Below are 18208 nucleotides of genomic sequence, written 5' to 3' on the forward strand. Positions count from 1 at the left end.
CTGATTGAGCATAATCCATTCGTAAAGGTGCTGTGTACCACCTAGAGCAGGAGTGTCGGGTTCATTCTGTGGATAGGGATGAATCCCACATTTAATTATGGTTTGTAGACCAGACGAAACGTTGAGGCCTGTGTGGTGTCCTTGAGCCACAGTGGGGCTGCCGTTGATGTCAGTGGCAGTGTGCACAACAATGGAACTAAAAGTTTAATTGTCATTTATTTTTCAGTCCCTTATTGTCAGAAAGAGCATCATCCTGTGGGAGAATACGCTCCCCTTAAGATTCTTGCAATTTCTCTTTTCTTCCTCTTCCTTTCTCTTCTTCCCATCCTCTTCAGGAAACTCATGATTTCATCCCCCTTCCCCATCCATGTGCTAAAATGATCAGCAATGAAATAAAGTGCTGTCAGCACTGGCCTCTAAAGTTCTTACTCCTGTGAGACCGCTGCAGGGCAGGGAGTTCACACTTCTCTGAATCATTATTTCTTCAAGTATGATTGGTCCCTGTATGTATTCCAAACATGGATGCTCATGCGCACCACGCACCGGAGTTAGATGGCTTTCTTAGCAGAGTCCTTTGACCCTCCACCTGTGTCCTCTCATGCTCACAGCTGAGAGTTTGTTTTCCAGTTCCCTCTTACCACCATATGGCCGGAGTCTTAGCTTGAGAGTGATAGTTGTGCACAGCTGCCTTAGTGTTTTATATTTCTTCTTATATAGTGTAATTTTCCCCCCGTTTGGGGAAATGGGCTTTAAGAACTGTGCCTCTTGCCTGTGCTCATTTTCTGTGATCGACAAGCACCAGAGTTGCCGCTGCTGCTTTGGCGAGGCCTGTATCATAGCCCAGTGTGCTGTTTGTAAGTCCTTCGCACCCTGAATATTGGAGGCTCAAGAGCTTAGCTTCTGGAAATCAATGGAAGAACCCATGCACCCCAGGGTGCACCCAGATCCGGGACCCGCAAAACCACCAAGTACCGAGACCATCACCACCGGTGAGCGCCCTGCTGAGCACCTCCCAGACTCTGGATCCATCGATACCAAAGGAGATGGACAAGCCCTGCCATGAGGGTAAAAAGCATGGACCCAGGCCTAAGAGCAGATCCCCATCCTGGATTGCCCAGTGTTTCCTCCCCAAACTGTGCCAGATCAGATGAGAGGTTGCATGTGGATCCAGCTGGACCAGCACCGAAGCTGCATCACGCTGAGAGCAAGGCAAAGTGCAAGTGGGATTTGGTGGTACTGACGACTGCCTTGATAACCCCACAGGCACCCTCACCAGCATGCGCGCTGTCCGTCATGCCAGTGCCTCTAGGCTCACTGGATCAAGCAGCACCACTGTTGCTGTCTGGACCCTCAGCTGTGTCCAGGGGGACACCAGGCACTCTTGGGCAGTTGGAGCCTCTGCTCTTGATGGAGGAGCTGCTCCTCCCATATCTACATTCTCCACTCCTCTCCAGACCCTCGCTTGTCACGGTACTTCTGTCTCCAGCGGATGAACCTTGCTGCCGCTGCTACCGGAGAAGCATGTCCTGTTGCCATATCACAGCCCTCTGGTACCAGCAGTACCCCCCGTTGCTGGAACCGTCTTCAGAATCTGAGGGTCTTTCAGAGCTGGAGCCCTCCTTTTCTCCCAGGCCCCATCGGAGTCCGGACTTGCAGCCCAAACTGCCATAACCTTCCAGCTTTCGACCCCGCTGCAGAGGCCTTAGTACCGTTATCCGCTAGATCCACCAATGCCCAGGGACACTTCTTTTTGGCCCTTTTTCACTTTCCCTACCGTCAGTTTATGAGGCAAAGGAAGATATGGAACTGGTTCCACAGTGCTTCTTCATCAGTGGATGAGGCTCTTATTTCTCCCTGTTTGATGACCGCTCCCAGAAGCAGGACTTGCTTCAGACAGTGGTGGTGGACCTGAGGATTCTGTTGGAGGAGATCCAACTCATGCAGCATCTGCTCCTGGACATCCTCCAACCCTAGGAACTCTCTCAGGCAGCTCTCCCCATCAATGAGGCCATTCTGCAACAGATGAGAATAGCATGGCGCACTTCTGCCTCCTATGCCCCCACACCAAAGAGAATAGAGAGGCAGTATTTTGTTCCTGCTAAAGGGGCAGACGTTTTTTACTCATCCAACCCCAAACTCTCTTGTGGTCCATGCAGCAGCAAAACAGGCACCCCAGCACCCTCAAAAAATTTACTTCCCCAGACAGAGTTGCAAAGAGGATGGACCTGCTAGACAGGAAGGTCTGCTCCTTCAGCAGGACTGCAGTTCCGCATGGCCAATTATCAAGCTCTGCTAGCCAAATATGACTTTAACAACTGTAACAGGCTAGCAGAGTTCAGGGACAAGCTGCCACCAGACCAACAGCAGCAATTCCAGGCGCTGGTGGAAGAGGAGTGACTGGTGGCCAAGGTGGGCCTCCAGACTGCTGTGAACACAGAGGACACATCCTCTTGGTCTCTGGTGACTGAAATGCCCAGTAATTCATAGCTCCAGTTGTCCAGATCTCCCAGGGAGGTCCAAAACTTGATCGAGGACCTCCCCTTGATTGAGCACTAATTATTCAATAAGACAGATGAATCCATTCTCTGAAGAACTCTTGAACCATGCTTAAGTCTCTTGGCATTTACACCCAGGCCCTGAGACACAAGCTGCGGTGGCAACCGTTCTGTCCCTGACCACATGCCCTCTAGCCAAGATACTATCAACAGCAGCAGGAGGTGCCACATAGACTGCTCTGCTCACAATGCCCTCGCTTCCCTTCCTCCGTCGCAATCATTTGCTTGACCCAACCCAGCAGCAGTCAAAACAGCAGTTTTGACGTGCAAGATCTCCTGCGGCACCCCATGTTGTCATTGGGGGCCATCTTCCCCTATTTGCCCACAATTGGGGCATGCTCACATGGACATTTGGGTACTGGAGACCATCCATCATGGATACTCCATAGAATTCCTATCATTTTCCCCCTCATCACTCCCCACCCAGGGCTTCCGCTGGGAACCCATCCCTTCAACGCATCCTCCAAGAAGAAGCAGACATTCTGCTCCTCACTGTACTTCCTCATCCTGAAGAAGGGTGGAGGGTGGCACCCCATTCTAGATCTTTGGGTGCTCAACGCCTTTATCAGGAAATCCAGATTCCATATGGTGATGCTGACATTGATTGATTGATTGATTATCCCAATGTCTGGGGCCTGGTTTGTGGTTATCAACATGAAAGATGCCTACTTCCATGTCAGCATTCACCTGACCCACTGGAAATTTCTCCGCTTCTGCGTGGGTCACCGCCATTACCAATCCTGAGTCCTCCCCTTTGGCATAGACACAGCTCCATGATTCATTGCCAAAGTTTTTGCCATAGTAGCAGCATGTATGTGCCGCTTTGGCTATTCGGTGTATCCCTACTTCAAAGACTAGCTCCCTTGTCATGCTATCCTGACAAGAACTCACCTCTGCCATCCTCGCCCTTCGTGCTCTCCGGGTATTTGCATTAATGAGAAGTTAGACGATCGACTTTATCAGCATGCGGCTCTGCTCCATTGCAGCACGAGCCTTCCTTCTGGAGGACCTCTTTGCAACACGACAGCGATGATTGTGGGCCTCTGCCACAATCTACGCACCATGGTCTGCCGTTCTCTACTTCCTTGGACATATGGCAACCTGTACCTCCGTGATACCACACCCACATCTATGCATGCATTGCCTCCAGCTGTGGCTCCTCTTCATTTACAGATCCCAGAAGGACCATTTGGAGGCTGGGGTGGCTGTCCCCACATGGTTCTGGCCTCCCTTACCTGGTGGACTTATGGCTCCACCCCAAGTTCTTCCCAAAGGTGATGTCAGAATTCCACCTCAATCAGTGCATCCACCTCCCTGTCTTCTGTCCCAAACTACACTGCTCCCTGCACTCCCTTAACGTCTGCTGTGCATTGGCATTCCAGCTCCATAGGACCCATGCTTTTCATGCATCAGCAAATCTGTAGCCATTGCTGACTGGTCCAAGGGCCAGGCTCTCTCTTCCCAACAAATCTCCAAATTGGTCTCTAGGTGCATCCGTGAATGTCACATGCCATTCAACATACTGCTGCCTGATAGAGTTACAGCATGCTCAATGCCAGCACAAGTAGCCACTTCGCCCTGCTTAGCAGACATCTCGTGGCAAGACATCTGTTGTGCAGCAACATGGCAATCCGTACACACATTCACATCCCACAATGCCACCACCCAAGGGGCAGCTGTAGATGCTGCAGTGGGCCACGTTGCAGTATAGACTGCACTTCCTCTCGCATCCTCGCACCCCCCTTCACACTGACTTCTACACACCCACGTTTGGAATGCGTATGGGGACCCTCTCTCAAAGAAGAGGAGGTTACTTACCTGTAACTGGAAATTCTGTGAGATGTGTGGTTCCTATTTGTATTCCAGTACTCACCCTCGATCCCCTCTGCTGCAGACTTGACTATTCAGCAGTAAGAGAATTGCTGGAGAGGCATCGACCTGCATGGCTAGTTCTACACTCTGCAAGCATGACGGGATGCACAGCGTGTGTGCGGGTCAACAGGGCATTGCTAAGAAAACCGTCTAGCACATGGTGTGCATGTGCACCCGCGTTTGGAATAATAGGGGCCATACGTATCGAAGAATCTCCAGTTACAGGTAAGTAGCCTCCTCTTTTCGGTTGCCCACGGACTCAGAAAGGCAGTGAAAGACTGGGTACACTTGGATCTTGTTTCGAAGGTTTTCTTCATAGACATGGGCTAGAAACTGCCCCTTTTTTAGTTTAAAGCTAAAGATCCTACTACCTCATGCAGGTGACATAACTGCAGCAGGTGGACTGGGTGTTCGACACTCGTGGCCTAGAGCAAAGATCTATTCTAGGAGTCATGTGAGAACAGAATTCACTTTTTGGCTTTTATCCTTTACAAGCTGCTTATTTAATGACAAAAAATTAAAAAGAGCCAAAGTTGCCATGTTGGTGTGATCAATATCTTGTGTTCCCACAGCTGCCTTATGTGTAAACATGACCAGGCCAGCCACTGCATTCTGCAGTGTGAAAACGTGCCCTAAGCAAAAGAAGTTTCAAAAATTACACTGCAGGCTGTTTTTTTTTGTTTTTTTTTCTATTAAAAAAAAGAGAGAGAGATGCTGGTACTGTGTAAGTTTTCCAGGCAGTTGGGCATGGCGCAACCCCCAGAATCTGAAGCTTAAACAGTCCCTCACCTGAAACTCTACAGCAGTAGTTGTCAAACTTCTGTGCTGGTGACCCCTTTCACATAGCAAGTCTCTGAGTGCGACCCCCCTCCCTTATTAATTAAAAACACTTTATTTATACATTTAACACCATTATAAGGGCTGGAAGCAAAGCGGGGCTTGGGGTGGAGGCTGACAGCTTGCGACCCCCACCCCTGTAATAACTTCATGACCCCCGAGGGGTCCCGACCCCCCAGTGTGAGAACCCCTGCTCTACGGGCTGAGAGCAAGGGAAGAAATTAAATTAAACTTTTTTTTTTTTTGAATTAGGAATGGTACTGTAGTGACTAGCCAGATGCCAATGAGTAGCAGACTTGTGGGATCTGGCTAAGGCTATTCCTACAGCCAGTGGGTGGGGGAAAGAACCAAATAAAAGATAAGAAATCTGATGAGGAAACAGTGATCAGAGTTAACCAAAAGACTTGAGGTTGTAAAGAGTTTCCCTTGAGTCACCCCAGGGCATTGAAGTTTTGACGCCTTCGTTTCCACTACATGTGGTGTGAATGAGATTACTCCGTGGAATTCTTGACTCAGGCAAAATGAGGGTCAGTGTCTGCTTTATAATGAAAGTTTAGGGAGTCTTACAGCTTGCCTACATAGGGAAATTCACCAGAATAGCTATTGCAGAATAAGGTATTGTTCCCCATGTGGACACTTTTTTTATTTCGAACAGAAAACTTTTTATTCTGGAGTAATCACTGTGCTTCCAAAGATGAGGTATTGTCCTGAAATAGAATCATTTTTATTTTGGTATAGTGTGTCCACAAGGGGAGCTATTCCAAAGTAACTTATTCTGCAGTAACTCTTCTGGTGAATTTCCCCATGGAGACAGACTCTTAAGCAAGTAGACTTACCAGTCTGTAAGTGTGTCTCAGGTAGACTAGATGCCCTCAGCCCATCATCTGGCTGAGCTATTGTTAAGGTTCTGGGTGTCAGCTATACCCGGGTCCCTGCAGAACAACTCCATTTTGATTACAGGAAGAACAGTTTCAGCTGTGAACATGGGAGATGAAGGAAGCAGGAAGGACTCTGGACATGAAGCTGCTTTTTCTCATTGAAGGATAAAAGCGCTCCTGAGTTCATTCTGGTATCTGGTCCCAGCAAATGTCCTTAAGGAACAATAGTGATGCCTTTTTATGTGGCTAGCGTTGCATCTAAAATAATTCGCTCACCTGCTTTCCTGGGGATTTTTCTGGCATGTTGACCAGAGATCAGTGAGAATGGGTGGATTGGGACTTGCTGTAATATATTCCTCTCCAAACGTTGCTTGGTGAGAAGGCGTTCGGTATTTTCTGTACTGCTTTTACCAACAGGAAGTCCTTTGAATGATCTAAGCATTCTTTGGCAGCTTTCCGCCTCCAGTGGTGATGTGTTGACGGAAGGATTTCTAATTGTGACCTGAAAGCTGGAACCTGGTGGTGGGTGCTAAATTTATAATGGGTTACTGATAAGTAACTAGACTCTCCAGCTACAATGTGTTACTGGTAGGGCCTCATGGATCTTTTGCTTGTTAATCAGCCCAGTACTAACTAGCTTTGAACTGGTAGCCGTCAACTTTCTTGAAGATCTGAGACAAAGGAGATGCTATGAGAAGTTCTGTGCAGTCTTTGGGCATGATAGCCTCAAACTTCTTCCTGGTATGGACCACATCTTAATGCAGAGGCTATCTTGGAGACATGCCCGTCCTTGCATTCCTGATCACGTGGACCTTCCTTTCCCCTTCCGTTCATGCTAAATACCCTGAGGCAACCACAGCAATTGCTGACATCAAAGATTTCGTTTCCATTTATTAAATGGCATACAAAGAAGCTGAAAACAAGAAGAGTTGATATGGTATGACCAGCCGTGGAGCACAGCATGGAAACCTTTGTCCTTGGCCGGCTTTTCCTAGTTGAGTTCCCTTGCCTGTTGCCACCTTTGGTGATTGAATTAAGCTTTTCTTCTCCAATGCCCTTAATCTATCCACCACAGCTGTTGTGCTCACCATCTTCTCCTGAGCGTCCACCTTTAATTACGTCAAGGGCATTGTCTTTGGGCTCCCAAAGTCCCTGCTCTGCAGAATTCAGCATCTACCTTCTCTCCAGTGCAAAACAGGACCACTCTCACCCCCTCCTCAGATCTTGCCTTCCACTGGTGCTCTTTATTTTCTCCCTCTGAAAACTCTGCATGGATTTGCTCCAGCTGACCTTGTAGCCTTGGTCTTCCTGTGCTTCTCGTCTGCTCTGCTCTGCGCCTTCACACAAGCTCACTGCTTTTGGTGTAAGGGCCTTCACCATTGCAGCTTTAACTATATCCAACTCTTAAAGCCGTTCTGTCTTGAAAAATGTTACCTAAGATGACATTTTATATTTTAAAAGCAGTCACTTTTGGGGTATGAATCATCCCTTCCTGCTAATTCTGCATGTAGCTCTTGTCCTGCTCTGATAACATACCAAAATCCTAATCCCACTGAATAGCCTTAGTGAATGTGAACATAAGAATGGCCGTACTGGGTCAGACCAAAGGTCCATCTAGCCCAGTATCTTGTCTACCGACAGTGGCCAATGCCAAGTGCCCCAGAGGGAGTGAATCTAACAGGTAATGATCAAGTGATCTCTCTCCTGCCATCCATCTCCACCTTCTGACAAACAGAGTCTAGGGACACCATTCCTTACCCATCCTGGTCAATAGCCATTAATGGACTTAACCTCCATGAACTTATCCAGTTCTCTTTTAAACGCTGTTATAAACATGGCACAAGAATGTCTCCTAATAGAAAGACGCTATGGAGAAATGTCTTAAATGTTTCTCTGGTGCAAGGGTTTTGGCATAGGGTACTTGCCAGCTCTGCCTGTATGCCCATTCCCTGTAGAGAGATTAGCAGATGCGTGTCTCTTGGACTCGAAGGCTCCAGAGGTCTCTGTGCAACCTGCTGCTGTGGGTCTCAAATGTTTTTTACAAGTGCGGTTTCTATAAATTCAGGTAATTTGATACAGTGAATGAATGAAACTGCCCTTTTCCTCTACCCTGCAGCAGGATGTGTGTGCTGTGCAGGGACAGCTGTCCTCCCCTGCGTACCGGGGAAAGGAATTGAGCTGATGGAGAACAAGCTTCTCTGGGTAGGGTGATTGGCTAGTGTTCCAGGATTAGCTGGAATTCTCTCGCTGCTCTCCTCCTCCTCCCTGGCACCCTTCTCAAATTTATCTTTGCTCCCTCCGCCAAAGAAATTACACCCCTCCCTCCGTACCCCCCCCCTCCACAAATAATCTACTTTGGTTCTGCTGGCCCCTTTGTAAGGAGTCTTTCACTGTTCAGCGCCTGCTGCTCTCTTCTCCCTTTCCCATCAGCACTTTGTTCCCAGCACCACGGGGCTATTCAGAAAATATTTGAAATTCCTTCCTGTAATGAGAAGCAGGTGATCTATCCCCCATTCAACCGTGGATCTCCTTTTTAGGGGACAGTCTTAGAGACCCCTTCTGTTGGGGTCTGGTGCTGCAGAAGGGTCCAGGGCATGTCACATGTGGTTTGCTATATTATTAGTTCCTTTAAAAATATATATATATATTTTAAGTCCCTGTAAGGTGAGTCTTGGAGAACGAGCTGTAGGTTAATCCTCTCCACTGTGCATGGGCTTCTGAGTAAGCCAGCAGGACTGCAAACAGTGGTGTACCAGGGAGTAGCAGACAGGATGCTGCTGTTAACCTCTTAACCCCTCGGTGGGGAAACTCATTAGGATGAGAACCCAAGTGACTGGCTTCTGCCAGGCTGTATGCTGGAGGAGGCAAGCTCCACCCACGCTACTGTATTGTTGAGGGAGGCTAATGCAGAGGTGCACTGGAATCTGGAGATTCAGTGGAGTTCATTGTTAATTAAATTCTTGACCGTTTGTGCTCCTTTCTCCCCTAAGGAGAAATCGGCCACTTAATACTCAGCCGAGGTAACATGCTACCGTCAGACGTGAATAGGGCCATGTGCTTCCAAAAAAGACTCTACCTCTTTTAGCACTTGTTATCAGAAACTTTCTTTTTTTCCTCCCTGCCACCTCGTGAAATATTTTTTCAGTGTCCCTCACCTGCTGTGGGTGATGAGTGGAAAAGGAGGAGATATGCCATTGGGCCCTGAGTATAGTTTCTGCTAGTTGAAGAAAGGGCGCTTGCTGCCGCCGCTGCTGTCTTGTCCCATGATGATGATATCAGGGCATGAAGTTTGAGAACGAACTTGGCAGTTCTTATGGGCACTTTGTAAGGCTTCGATCCAAGATGTCAAATCTGAAGAGCTTCAACTTCCCCAGTATGGTTCTGGAGGCCCACTGCATACAAATGCATGATGTCCAAAGGAGCAGAAGTCTATTTGTCAACACCTCTGCTGGAAACCATAAAAAGAGATGGATCAGTTTCCCTGTAGGCAGTAGCATCTTGTTTCTGAACCCTCTTCTGCAACTTCAGGTGGGAATATGATTGCCAGAGCCCCATTAGCCAGAGATTTCTTCTAGAACCATCTCAGTATCACAATGAGGTGGGAGATGGACTTCACTGTAGAGGGGAGCTTTCTTCTTGCGGGGGGGGGGGTGTACACACATAGATAGCTGTACAACCCTCCTTCAAACACCACATTATGGTTTTGATTTGACTTCCTCTGCCCTTTCCGATTTTGGCTCTTTGCTCCAACCGTCTCTGTCTCCCCACATCAGTCTCTCCACCTCTGTCTCTTACCATCTTCTTTTCGCCCTGTTCCCCTCATTCCCCTTGCTTTCAATGTCCCCTCTTCATTCACTTTCCTTTCCATTTAGCACCCCTCAAAAACAAAAAATTGTGGCTCTCACATTGTTCAGTCTGCTTTTGTGTTCTACTCCTTCCCCCACCTCGTTTCTGTCTTGTCTATTTAGACTGAGATCCTTGGCACAGACTGACTACTACTCTCTGCAGTGCCTAGCGCAAGTGGGGCCCTGTTCTTGGTTCTTAAGCGCTACCGTCATAAAGAAGACAAAAAATAATTTACCATATTGGATCGCACTCAAGGGCTGTGTAGCTCGGTGTTCTGTCAGCCAGCAGTAGCCAGTGTCATAATTTTCAGAGGAAGGCATAAATACAGCCAGATGTGGAATAATCTGCCCCCCACACACACACTCTCTTCCCCCGCATACCCCATCTGACATCTCATCCTGATCTCTAATAGAGATTGGCTCAAGTCCTGAAGCATGAGACTTAATATCCCTTCCAACATTTTTGTTGTCATTAAGTAGGATAACACTGGACATTCTCGTTATCCATATACATTGTATCTCAATAGGCAAGATGGAAGGAGAAAGATTTTGGGAGGGACTTGACTGAGACGGAGGCGTCTTGAAGGAGACGGAAGAAATTTCCAAGATGTATTGGTGAGAAGATGACGACGGGGGTATTGAGGCAGGCGCCATTGGCGTTGCAAAGGGAGGTGGGAATGTGAAAGATGATCAGGTCAGCTGTGGGCAGAAGCTTGCTGCAGAGCCTTGGAGGCAAAGGCAGACCCAGTGAACGGGATGTGCAGCGCAAAGGGGAGAGGTAATATTCTGGTCAAACAATTGAGTAGGATGCCTTTGGCAGCGGGAGCAGCAGCAATTTGGAGGGATTCAATAGTCCATTGAAAGCATCTGGACCTCAGTCCAGTTAAATCTGCGCAAACCCTTGTGTAGACACTGATTTTGGGTTGAAGAGGGGCTTATTTCAGTTTAGCTTAAACCAGTTCCTAATCAATTTAAGCTAAAATGAAACATGCCTGGTTTAAATCAAAATAAGAGCATCCCAGAGCCTTTGGCACTGGGTTAACTAAATCAGTTTAACATTCCACCTCTTCAGCTGGTGTAACTCTGCTTATAGGCAAACCTGAGGATGCTATTGCTCAGCCTCCTGGGAGTAATTCGATATTTGCAAAGCACTCATTGACTTCTTAGCTTCTTCTTTTCTGCTGTGTCAGCTGTATGAGACTCACAGCTTTTTACTCCGCTTGTTTTTGGGGCAGGGGGAGTAGTCTCATTTCGTCTTGATTTTGAAGAGGTTGGAGGCCCCCAGAACCCTGGAGCGAATCCATGCACTTTTAACTGTTCAGAGCAGGGAAGAGTCCAAAGCTGGAGGCGAAGGGGTGGGGCTGCTCCCCGTTTTGTTTGAAGAATCGAGCGTAGAATCGTTTGATTCCTCCAGGAAGCTCTGTCCTGCGGTCAGGAGCCTCTCTCCTCTCCTGATACATGCAGACAGCTGACATGTTTTTCAAACCCATTTGTTCAACTTGTTGTCATGGGAACAGTTGCTAGCTTGTAGAAGGGAATAGACAAGTGCAGAGGAGACTGAGGGGAGGGGGAAGGCTGAGTGAGTGTGTGTTGGGCTTAGGATCCCAACCACCGGGGATGTGGCCTGGAACCCAGCCCTGCTCCAGGAGAAATAAGTTTTAAAAACTATCCAGAACACATGCAATGGTCTGGGCAAGGTGTAAAGGGTAGGATTGCTCTCTTTGGCTTGTTCTGATAGAGTTTTGTGTTATGGTTTGAATGGCACTTTCTATAAACTCCAGCCAGACCCTGAGGAGGAGATCTCAGCATTTGGCTGGCCTTATCTCGTTCTCCTGCCCTTCAGACCACTTGCCCATCAGACCTCACCTCTGAAGACAAAGGTCTGGACGTCTGGGTCTCTCTCTTGGCTCTGGTGGAGGTGCTTTATTAAAAAGCATAAAGACTCTCTTCCATCTAGCAAGGAGCTCAGAGGATACTGTCAGCTGCCCCAGGTATCCCTGAAATATTCTGTATTCATCTGCCTCAAAAGAAGGGCACAGATCAAAGTCATTCTGGTCCAAATCCTCAGTATCATAGTGACCTGTGCCTCTAAACATCAGGCACAAGAGAAGTGGTGCCTGTTTCACACCGCTCTGCTGTTTCTTGACTTGGCAAGAGAACATTGCTTTATAATGAATGTTTCTCTCTGCTTGAAGTGGGGATGGGGAGAGAACTACCCACTTTGATTCAGTCTCTTCTCCCCACTGAGTTTTCTGAAGTGCCCAGTTCGTTAGGAGGCTGGGTGTGTGGCCTTTAGAGGCAGCGCTAGTTAGTGGTTTCTTCCTAGAACAGTCCCCAGCTCTGTATTTGCTGTGGAAATCAGCTCGGAAGACAGGGCTGAAGCCAAGAACAATGCAGCTGGTTCTACTTTTTCTCTGCATTCAACTCAGTCCTAGTGTTAGCAAATACCCTATAAACCTGTGACCTGTTACACTTGTCTCCTCACTGGATCCTAAAATGAGAACTTGATAGAATCATGGCTGCTTTTGTGTATAGGAGCCCCTGGCTTCCTGTGATACCACTTCTAAGCTAAGGCCTTGTCTACATGGGAGAATTGAGTGTGTTTTACCTTAAAGGGGATGATTTTAAACCAGTTTAGTTAAACCGGCGCAAATGGCTGTGCAAACTCCTGTATTTTGATTTCAGCCAGGCTTATTTTCATTTAGCTTAAGTCAATAAGGAATTGACTTAAAATAAACCACTATAAGTCACTCACTCTTAAACTGAAATAAGAGTGTCTATGCAGGGATTTACACCAGTTTAAATAGGTTTGAAAACTGATCTAAGCTTACATATAGGTGTGACTTTCTTAAACTTACACTCTGAGAAGAGTCACTCAAATTGCAGTAAGTTATTAAATATCTCATGATGTGATGCTAGGAACTGTGTTCTTGGGTATAGTAGAAGCTTGATTGATTGGGTTTGTTTTTTTGAACACCAATCTTTTATACCACCAGTTATATGAACTATTTTTTTTTCCCAATGGGGGGGAAAAAATCACATCATGAAAGGGATGTCAATGAAGAACTAGTCAACATCCCAGTGCCTTGGAAATTGCTTTGCAATGGTTTGAAGGACAAGAAGAAAACAATGCAGTGCACCAGATGGCAGCTTGTGCACTAAACCTACTGTAATTTTGAGATGTCCAATTCCATGAACTCTTCAATCCCCAATTATTTAGTAAAATAGAGGCCCTGTTGTATTTGTGGAAGCTACAGGCATCTACTCTTATCAAGCTTGATATTCAGCTAAACATGTGCCATATGAACATAACAGCCATACTGGGTCAGACCAAAGGTCCATCTAGCTCAGTATCCTATTTTCTGATAGTGGCCAATGCCAGGTGCCCCAGAGGGAATGAACAGAACAGGTAATCATCAAGTGATTCATCCCCTGTTGCCTCAGTCCCAGCCTATGGCAAACAGAGGCTAAGTACACCATCCCTGTTCATCCTGGCTAATAGCTATTGATGGACCTGTCCTCCATGAACTTACCTAGTTCTATGCCTTTGCCATATGCCTTTCTACTGTGGGACTCATGTAAAGCTCCATTTTTGTGTTAGCTTCACGCTTACAGTCTGACCCTAGGACTTGTTTTAAGCATGAGATTCTCCCATAGTTGCAGAGCAGACTAGACAGAGATAGTTAGATAAGAATACCTGGGCAGGGTTGTCTGATCCTGTTCCCTCTTCTGTGGAATCCTTTTAAGTCTTTATAGCTTGTACGCCTTCATGTGTGGTAAACATTGTTCACAGTCTAGCATAGAATCATAGAATATTAGGGTTGGAAGGGACCTCAGGAGGTCATCTAGTCCAGTCTCAAATAGAAGTCTCTTCTGAACCATTCTTGATATGGTTCCTCTGTGCTAATTTGGCCACCATCACCCCAGTAGCATAGGTCCAGCTGATTCTAAATATGAAACCTGTTTGATTTAGGCTTCCTGTCCAACTTCCTTTGGTGGTTTGTGAGCATGCATTTTTCCTCACCATATGCTACACACAAGACAGGGACAGACTTTTTTCTCCCAGTCAGCTGAGTGTATCGGACCACATGTCTGACGTAACATGTTGAGGAATAGGAAACCCAGCTGGCATCTAAGGCTACATCTACACTACAGCATAAAATCGAAATTACTAAAACCGGTTTTACAAAACCGATATTATAAAATTGATTTTATGCGTCCACACTAGGGCACATTAATTCGGTGGTGTGCGTCCATGGTCCTAGGCTACCATCGATTTCCGGAGCGGTGCACTCTGGGTAGCTACAGTAAAAGAATGAGACCAATATCTTCGATTTCCGTCCACACTAACTCTAAATTGATATAGTAATATCGATTTTAGAGTTACTCCTCTCGTTGGGGAGGAGTACAGAAACTGATTTTAAGAGCCCTTAAAATCGATTTAAAGTGCCTTGTAGTGTGGACGGGTACAGAGTTAAATCGATTTAACTGTGTAGTGTGGACCAGGCCTAAAAGTGTAAATAACTTAAATTCCATGCAGGACTTCTGTCTTGGTAAGTCTGTATCAAAGGAGGCATCCAACCCTCCCATGTTCTTGGCTCATACAGAAGTGTCATGACAGAACCAAGTGGGGTGTCGATGGTACCTGTGAGCAGCAGAGTTTGCTGGAGTCCTGGCACAGAGTTCTCTGTAGCCTTTTCTATTGCCTCCTGTGTTGGCTTATCATTTAATGCACACACGTCACTGTAGCACTAAGGGTTTGCCACTCTGCTGCTTTTCAAGCAGTGTGATGTTACTGGTGCTTATAACCAGAAGTTTTGAGGGGTCTTGGTGCCCTAATTTGGAAAAGCAACTGCTAGGAACTCAGTCCAGTAGCCCCTTTCCAAGAAGGTGTTTGGCAGCCACTGCAGCAGTGCATGTTGTGGAGATGGGGGCTGCTGTACAGTGGCCTGTAGGTGCCTCGGTGTAAGCTCAGGGGCTGTAGCTTGGTGCTGGTGGATTGCTGACTTTCTCTTCCTCATGCTCCCTGTTTATCCCCAGGTACCCACTGAGGCTCCACGATAGCCCTGGGGCTGGTGGTGGAATTCTTGCAGCTGATTTCTCCTTTTTTATGCTCTTTGGCTCTCCATGTGAGCCAGAGACAAATGGATGCGATCGCCAGCGGCAACCTTAAGAGGAAGTTTGAAGATGTGGATGTGGGCTCGCCCGTCTCCAACTCGGACGATGAGATCTCCAACAGCGACAGCGCCGACAGCTGCGATAGCCTCAACCCCCCAAGCAGCATGGGCTTCATACGTGAGTGGCTGAGCTGGGGGAGGGGGAGTTGCAGAGCTGCTCTGTGGCATTTCATTTGTCTGACCTCACTGGTGGACCCAGCATCTGGCTCTTTTCACAGTTTGGTCTCACTAGCATGAGACAAGTGCAAATCGCATTTAGAGAAATGTTGGTGTCCTTGCTTTGTGGGCTGAAAACATAGTCAAATGGGTTTTCTCTGGACAGATCTGGTCTTTGCCCTTCCATCTTCTCACACTGGGTTCAGTTAGATGACCTTGCCTGACACTGGGACTGCAAATGAGGGGTGCATGACAAGCAGTCTCCAACCAAGAGCACAGCTGAGGTGCTTTTATTTTTATTATCTATTTCCCTGAGACTCTCTAGGGATGCTTTAACATTCAGTATGGAAGTTGAGAGAGTCCAGTTTCCTCCTACGCTGCCCAAACTCCCGCCCCTCCCCAACAGTGGATGAATTCAGGCATGTGTGATACATCCACCTAACCCTAAAAGATGATCCCTGATCCATGCTCCAGAGGAAAGTGATGATGCTGGGAGTATTGGCAATGGTCGGGAAGGATCAGAGGAATTAGAAATTCATAATTCCCCTCCAGCCCCAAATTTACCATCCCTTTAAAGAAACCACTATCAACTTTCGCTTATTTTAAATCCACTCACTTTAAAAAAAATATTTTGGATTAGAAAATCGCTTGCCTTGTAGTATTATTAAAAAGATTTGGTGGTTTTTTTGTTTTTTTGTTTTTTTTTAAAGAAAAATTTGGAAGGGATTTTTCTCTTCCCCTTTTTGAAAGGTCTCCTGGAGCGGCCCAAAAGCCAAGCTATCAACCCTGTTCTGGCTCGGCTCTCCTGCCTTCTGCCCTCTCTCTGCATGTCTGCTGCCTCTTCAGTTTCAGCCTTGCTGCTCCTGTTCCCAGTGGTAAACCCCTTGGGGTGTCAGAGAAGGGAGATGTGCTATCAAAAAAAACCACAACCCAGTGGTTCTGACTATGGACAAAGTAAATAAACTGATAAATATGAGCAAGAGTGAATAAGTGTTTCCAGTGAAAGGAATTTTAGGGCTTACTTGCCAGAAATCTTCAGCTGGAAATGTGATTTCTCCCCTTCTCATGGTTCTTCTAACCCTATCAGACATTTACAGCCAGAGAGTGTGTCCGTATTCCTGGAACTGGCCTCCCTTGCCCCACTCCCCAAATAGGGTCCTCTGAATGTAACTCTTACCCACCCTTAGGGCTTTGCAAGACATTTCCACGCATGAATTCCGCCTCAGTGAGGTGCAGGGTATGGGCTGCTCTGGAAGTTGGCCGCCAGTCCTGATGGATGCAAACATCCTGCTTATCCCTCTCTCTCCCATCCTTGTACCTCAAATCAGCTGGTCAGTCTTTTCAGGCACCAGTGCATCAGCAACTCAGAGCAAACCTGCCAGGGGCCATGCTTCTGCTGTGTTGTGGAAGAGCGGGAGGCAGTTGTGGCATGAATAGGGTCCATCCAGAATCCCATGCTCTCGCCCTATGTCTAATGCTCCCTACTCTCTGCTCTCAGCCACATCCATCCTGAAGAGGCAGAAGCAGTTGCGCCGGAAGAATGTGCGTTTCGACCAGGTGACTGTGTACTATTTCGCCCGACGCCAGGGCTTCACCAGTGTGCCCAGCCAAGGGGGCAGCTCCCTGGGCATGGCCCAGCGCCACAACTCCGTCCGCAGGTACACGCTGTGCGAGTTCGCCCAGGAGCAGGAAGTGAATCATCGGGAGATCCTCCGGGAGCACCTCAAGGAGGAGAAACTCCATGCCAAGAAAATGAAGGTATCACTGACACAGAGTGGGGGAGCAGGAGGGGTAAAGGCACAGAAGAGCTCAGTGACTGCTGGGAGCATCCCCAGTCCAGGATCCTCTGTCTGGCCAATAGCAGCTGCTTCGAAGGATGGTGCATGAAACCCAGCAGTTGGGAAGGCATGTGATAAGCAGCCCCCAGAGGAAGTGTCTTCCAAACCCGCCCCCCACCCCGGTAGCAGGAGGGTTTGACTTAAGTCCTGAAGGAGGAGGGCAGAGATCTTTTTAATATTTGCTCTTATAACTCTGGATATTCCCGTCACTGTAAATATGCAGTCCTTTTTCAATCCTGTTTGAGCTCTTGGTGTCAGAGGCATCTGATTGGAAAGAAGTTCCACTGGCTGCGTGTGGTGTGAACAGGATTTCTTTTGACCTCATTTTAAAGTGTGCTATCTGCCGCTGTTGCTGAATGTCTCTTGTCCTCACATTCCAAGAGTGGGTGGACAGAGGCGCCTAGTTGCCTTTCTCCAGACCAGGCACGATCTTGCATTCCTCCGTCGCTATTGGCATGGAGAAGGCAGATCGGACATCGCTATTCACCCCTCCTTGGACTGCAACTGCCCTGCAGCGGGTGGGGGGGTGGATATCTGACAGCGAATTCTGGGGGGATTGGGACCCAAGCTGGGAACAGCCAGATGTGGGGATGGACGACTGAGCTTCCTAGGGAGCAGCCAGAGGTAATTTTTTGTCTCAAGTCGTTTACGTCTCTCTATTGTGGGTGTTGACCAGAGTGAACAAATCTATGATGGGCGCAGCCTGGCAGAATCCTGCCAGTGGTGTGGCTGCAGCCTGGCACGCTAAGAGAAGATCCTGGCTGGAGCTAAACCTCCTCTCTCAGCCTGACACTCGGTTTTCTGGGAACTTGCCCAATTTCTATCCAGCTTCTAGAGCTGAGGCACAGAGAAGACTCACTCAGTGAGACATGCTATCCCCAATGGGTGAGTACCTGGCCTGTGCCCTGGGGAGGACGTGGGGGGGTTCCCTAGAGACTGGACTTCCCTTACTGAACGGACATGTCTGTCTGCAAAGCTAGCCCTTCAAATCAGCCTCTTGCTGCCATGGCAACCTGCTTGGCAAACAGACACACATCCATCCAGCCTTTA

At 47.7% G+C, this 18208-nt stretch overlaps 1 protein-coding gene across 3 annotated transcripts in view; it reads left to right on the top strand.

The window, feature by feature from the left end:
* CSRNP2 (cysteine and serine rich nuclear protein 2) overlaps positions 1-18208 on the top strand; it is a 29525-nt gene that overhangs the window by 3605 nt on the left and 7712 nt on the right. For all 3 annotated transcript variants that reach the window (XR_003999398.1, XR_003999397.1, XM_030554576.1), the window contains exons 2-3: positions 15028-15282; positions 16819-17078. Coding sequence is in view for 1 of the 3 variants with exons in the window: in XM_030554576.1 (XP_030410436.1) it covers positions 15132-15282; positions 16819-17078 (411 nt within the window). In the remaining 2 variants the exon portion in view is untranslated. The remainder of the gene's footprint in view (positions 1-15027; positions 15283-16818; positions 17079-18208) is intronic.

Source organism: Gopherus evgoodei, chromosome 3 (assembly GCF_007399415.2).
Source record: "Gopherus evgoodei ecotype Sinaloan lineage chromosome 3, rGopEvg1_v1.p, whole genome shotgun sequence".
NCBI lineage: Eukaryota > Metazoa > Chordata > Testudines > Testudinidae > Gopherus > Gopherus evgoodei.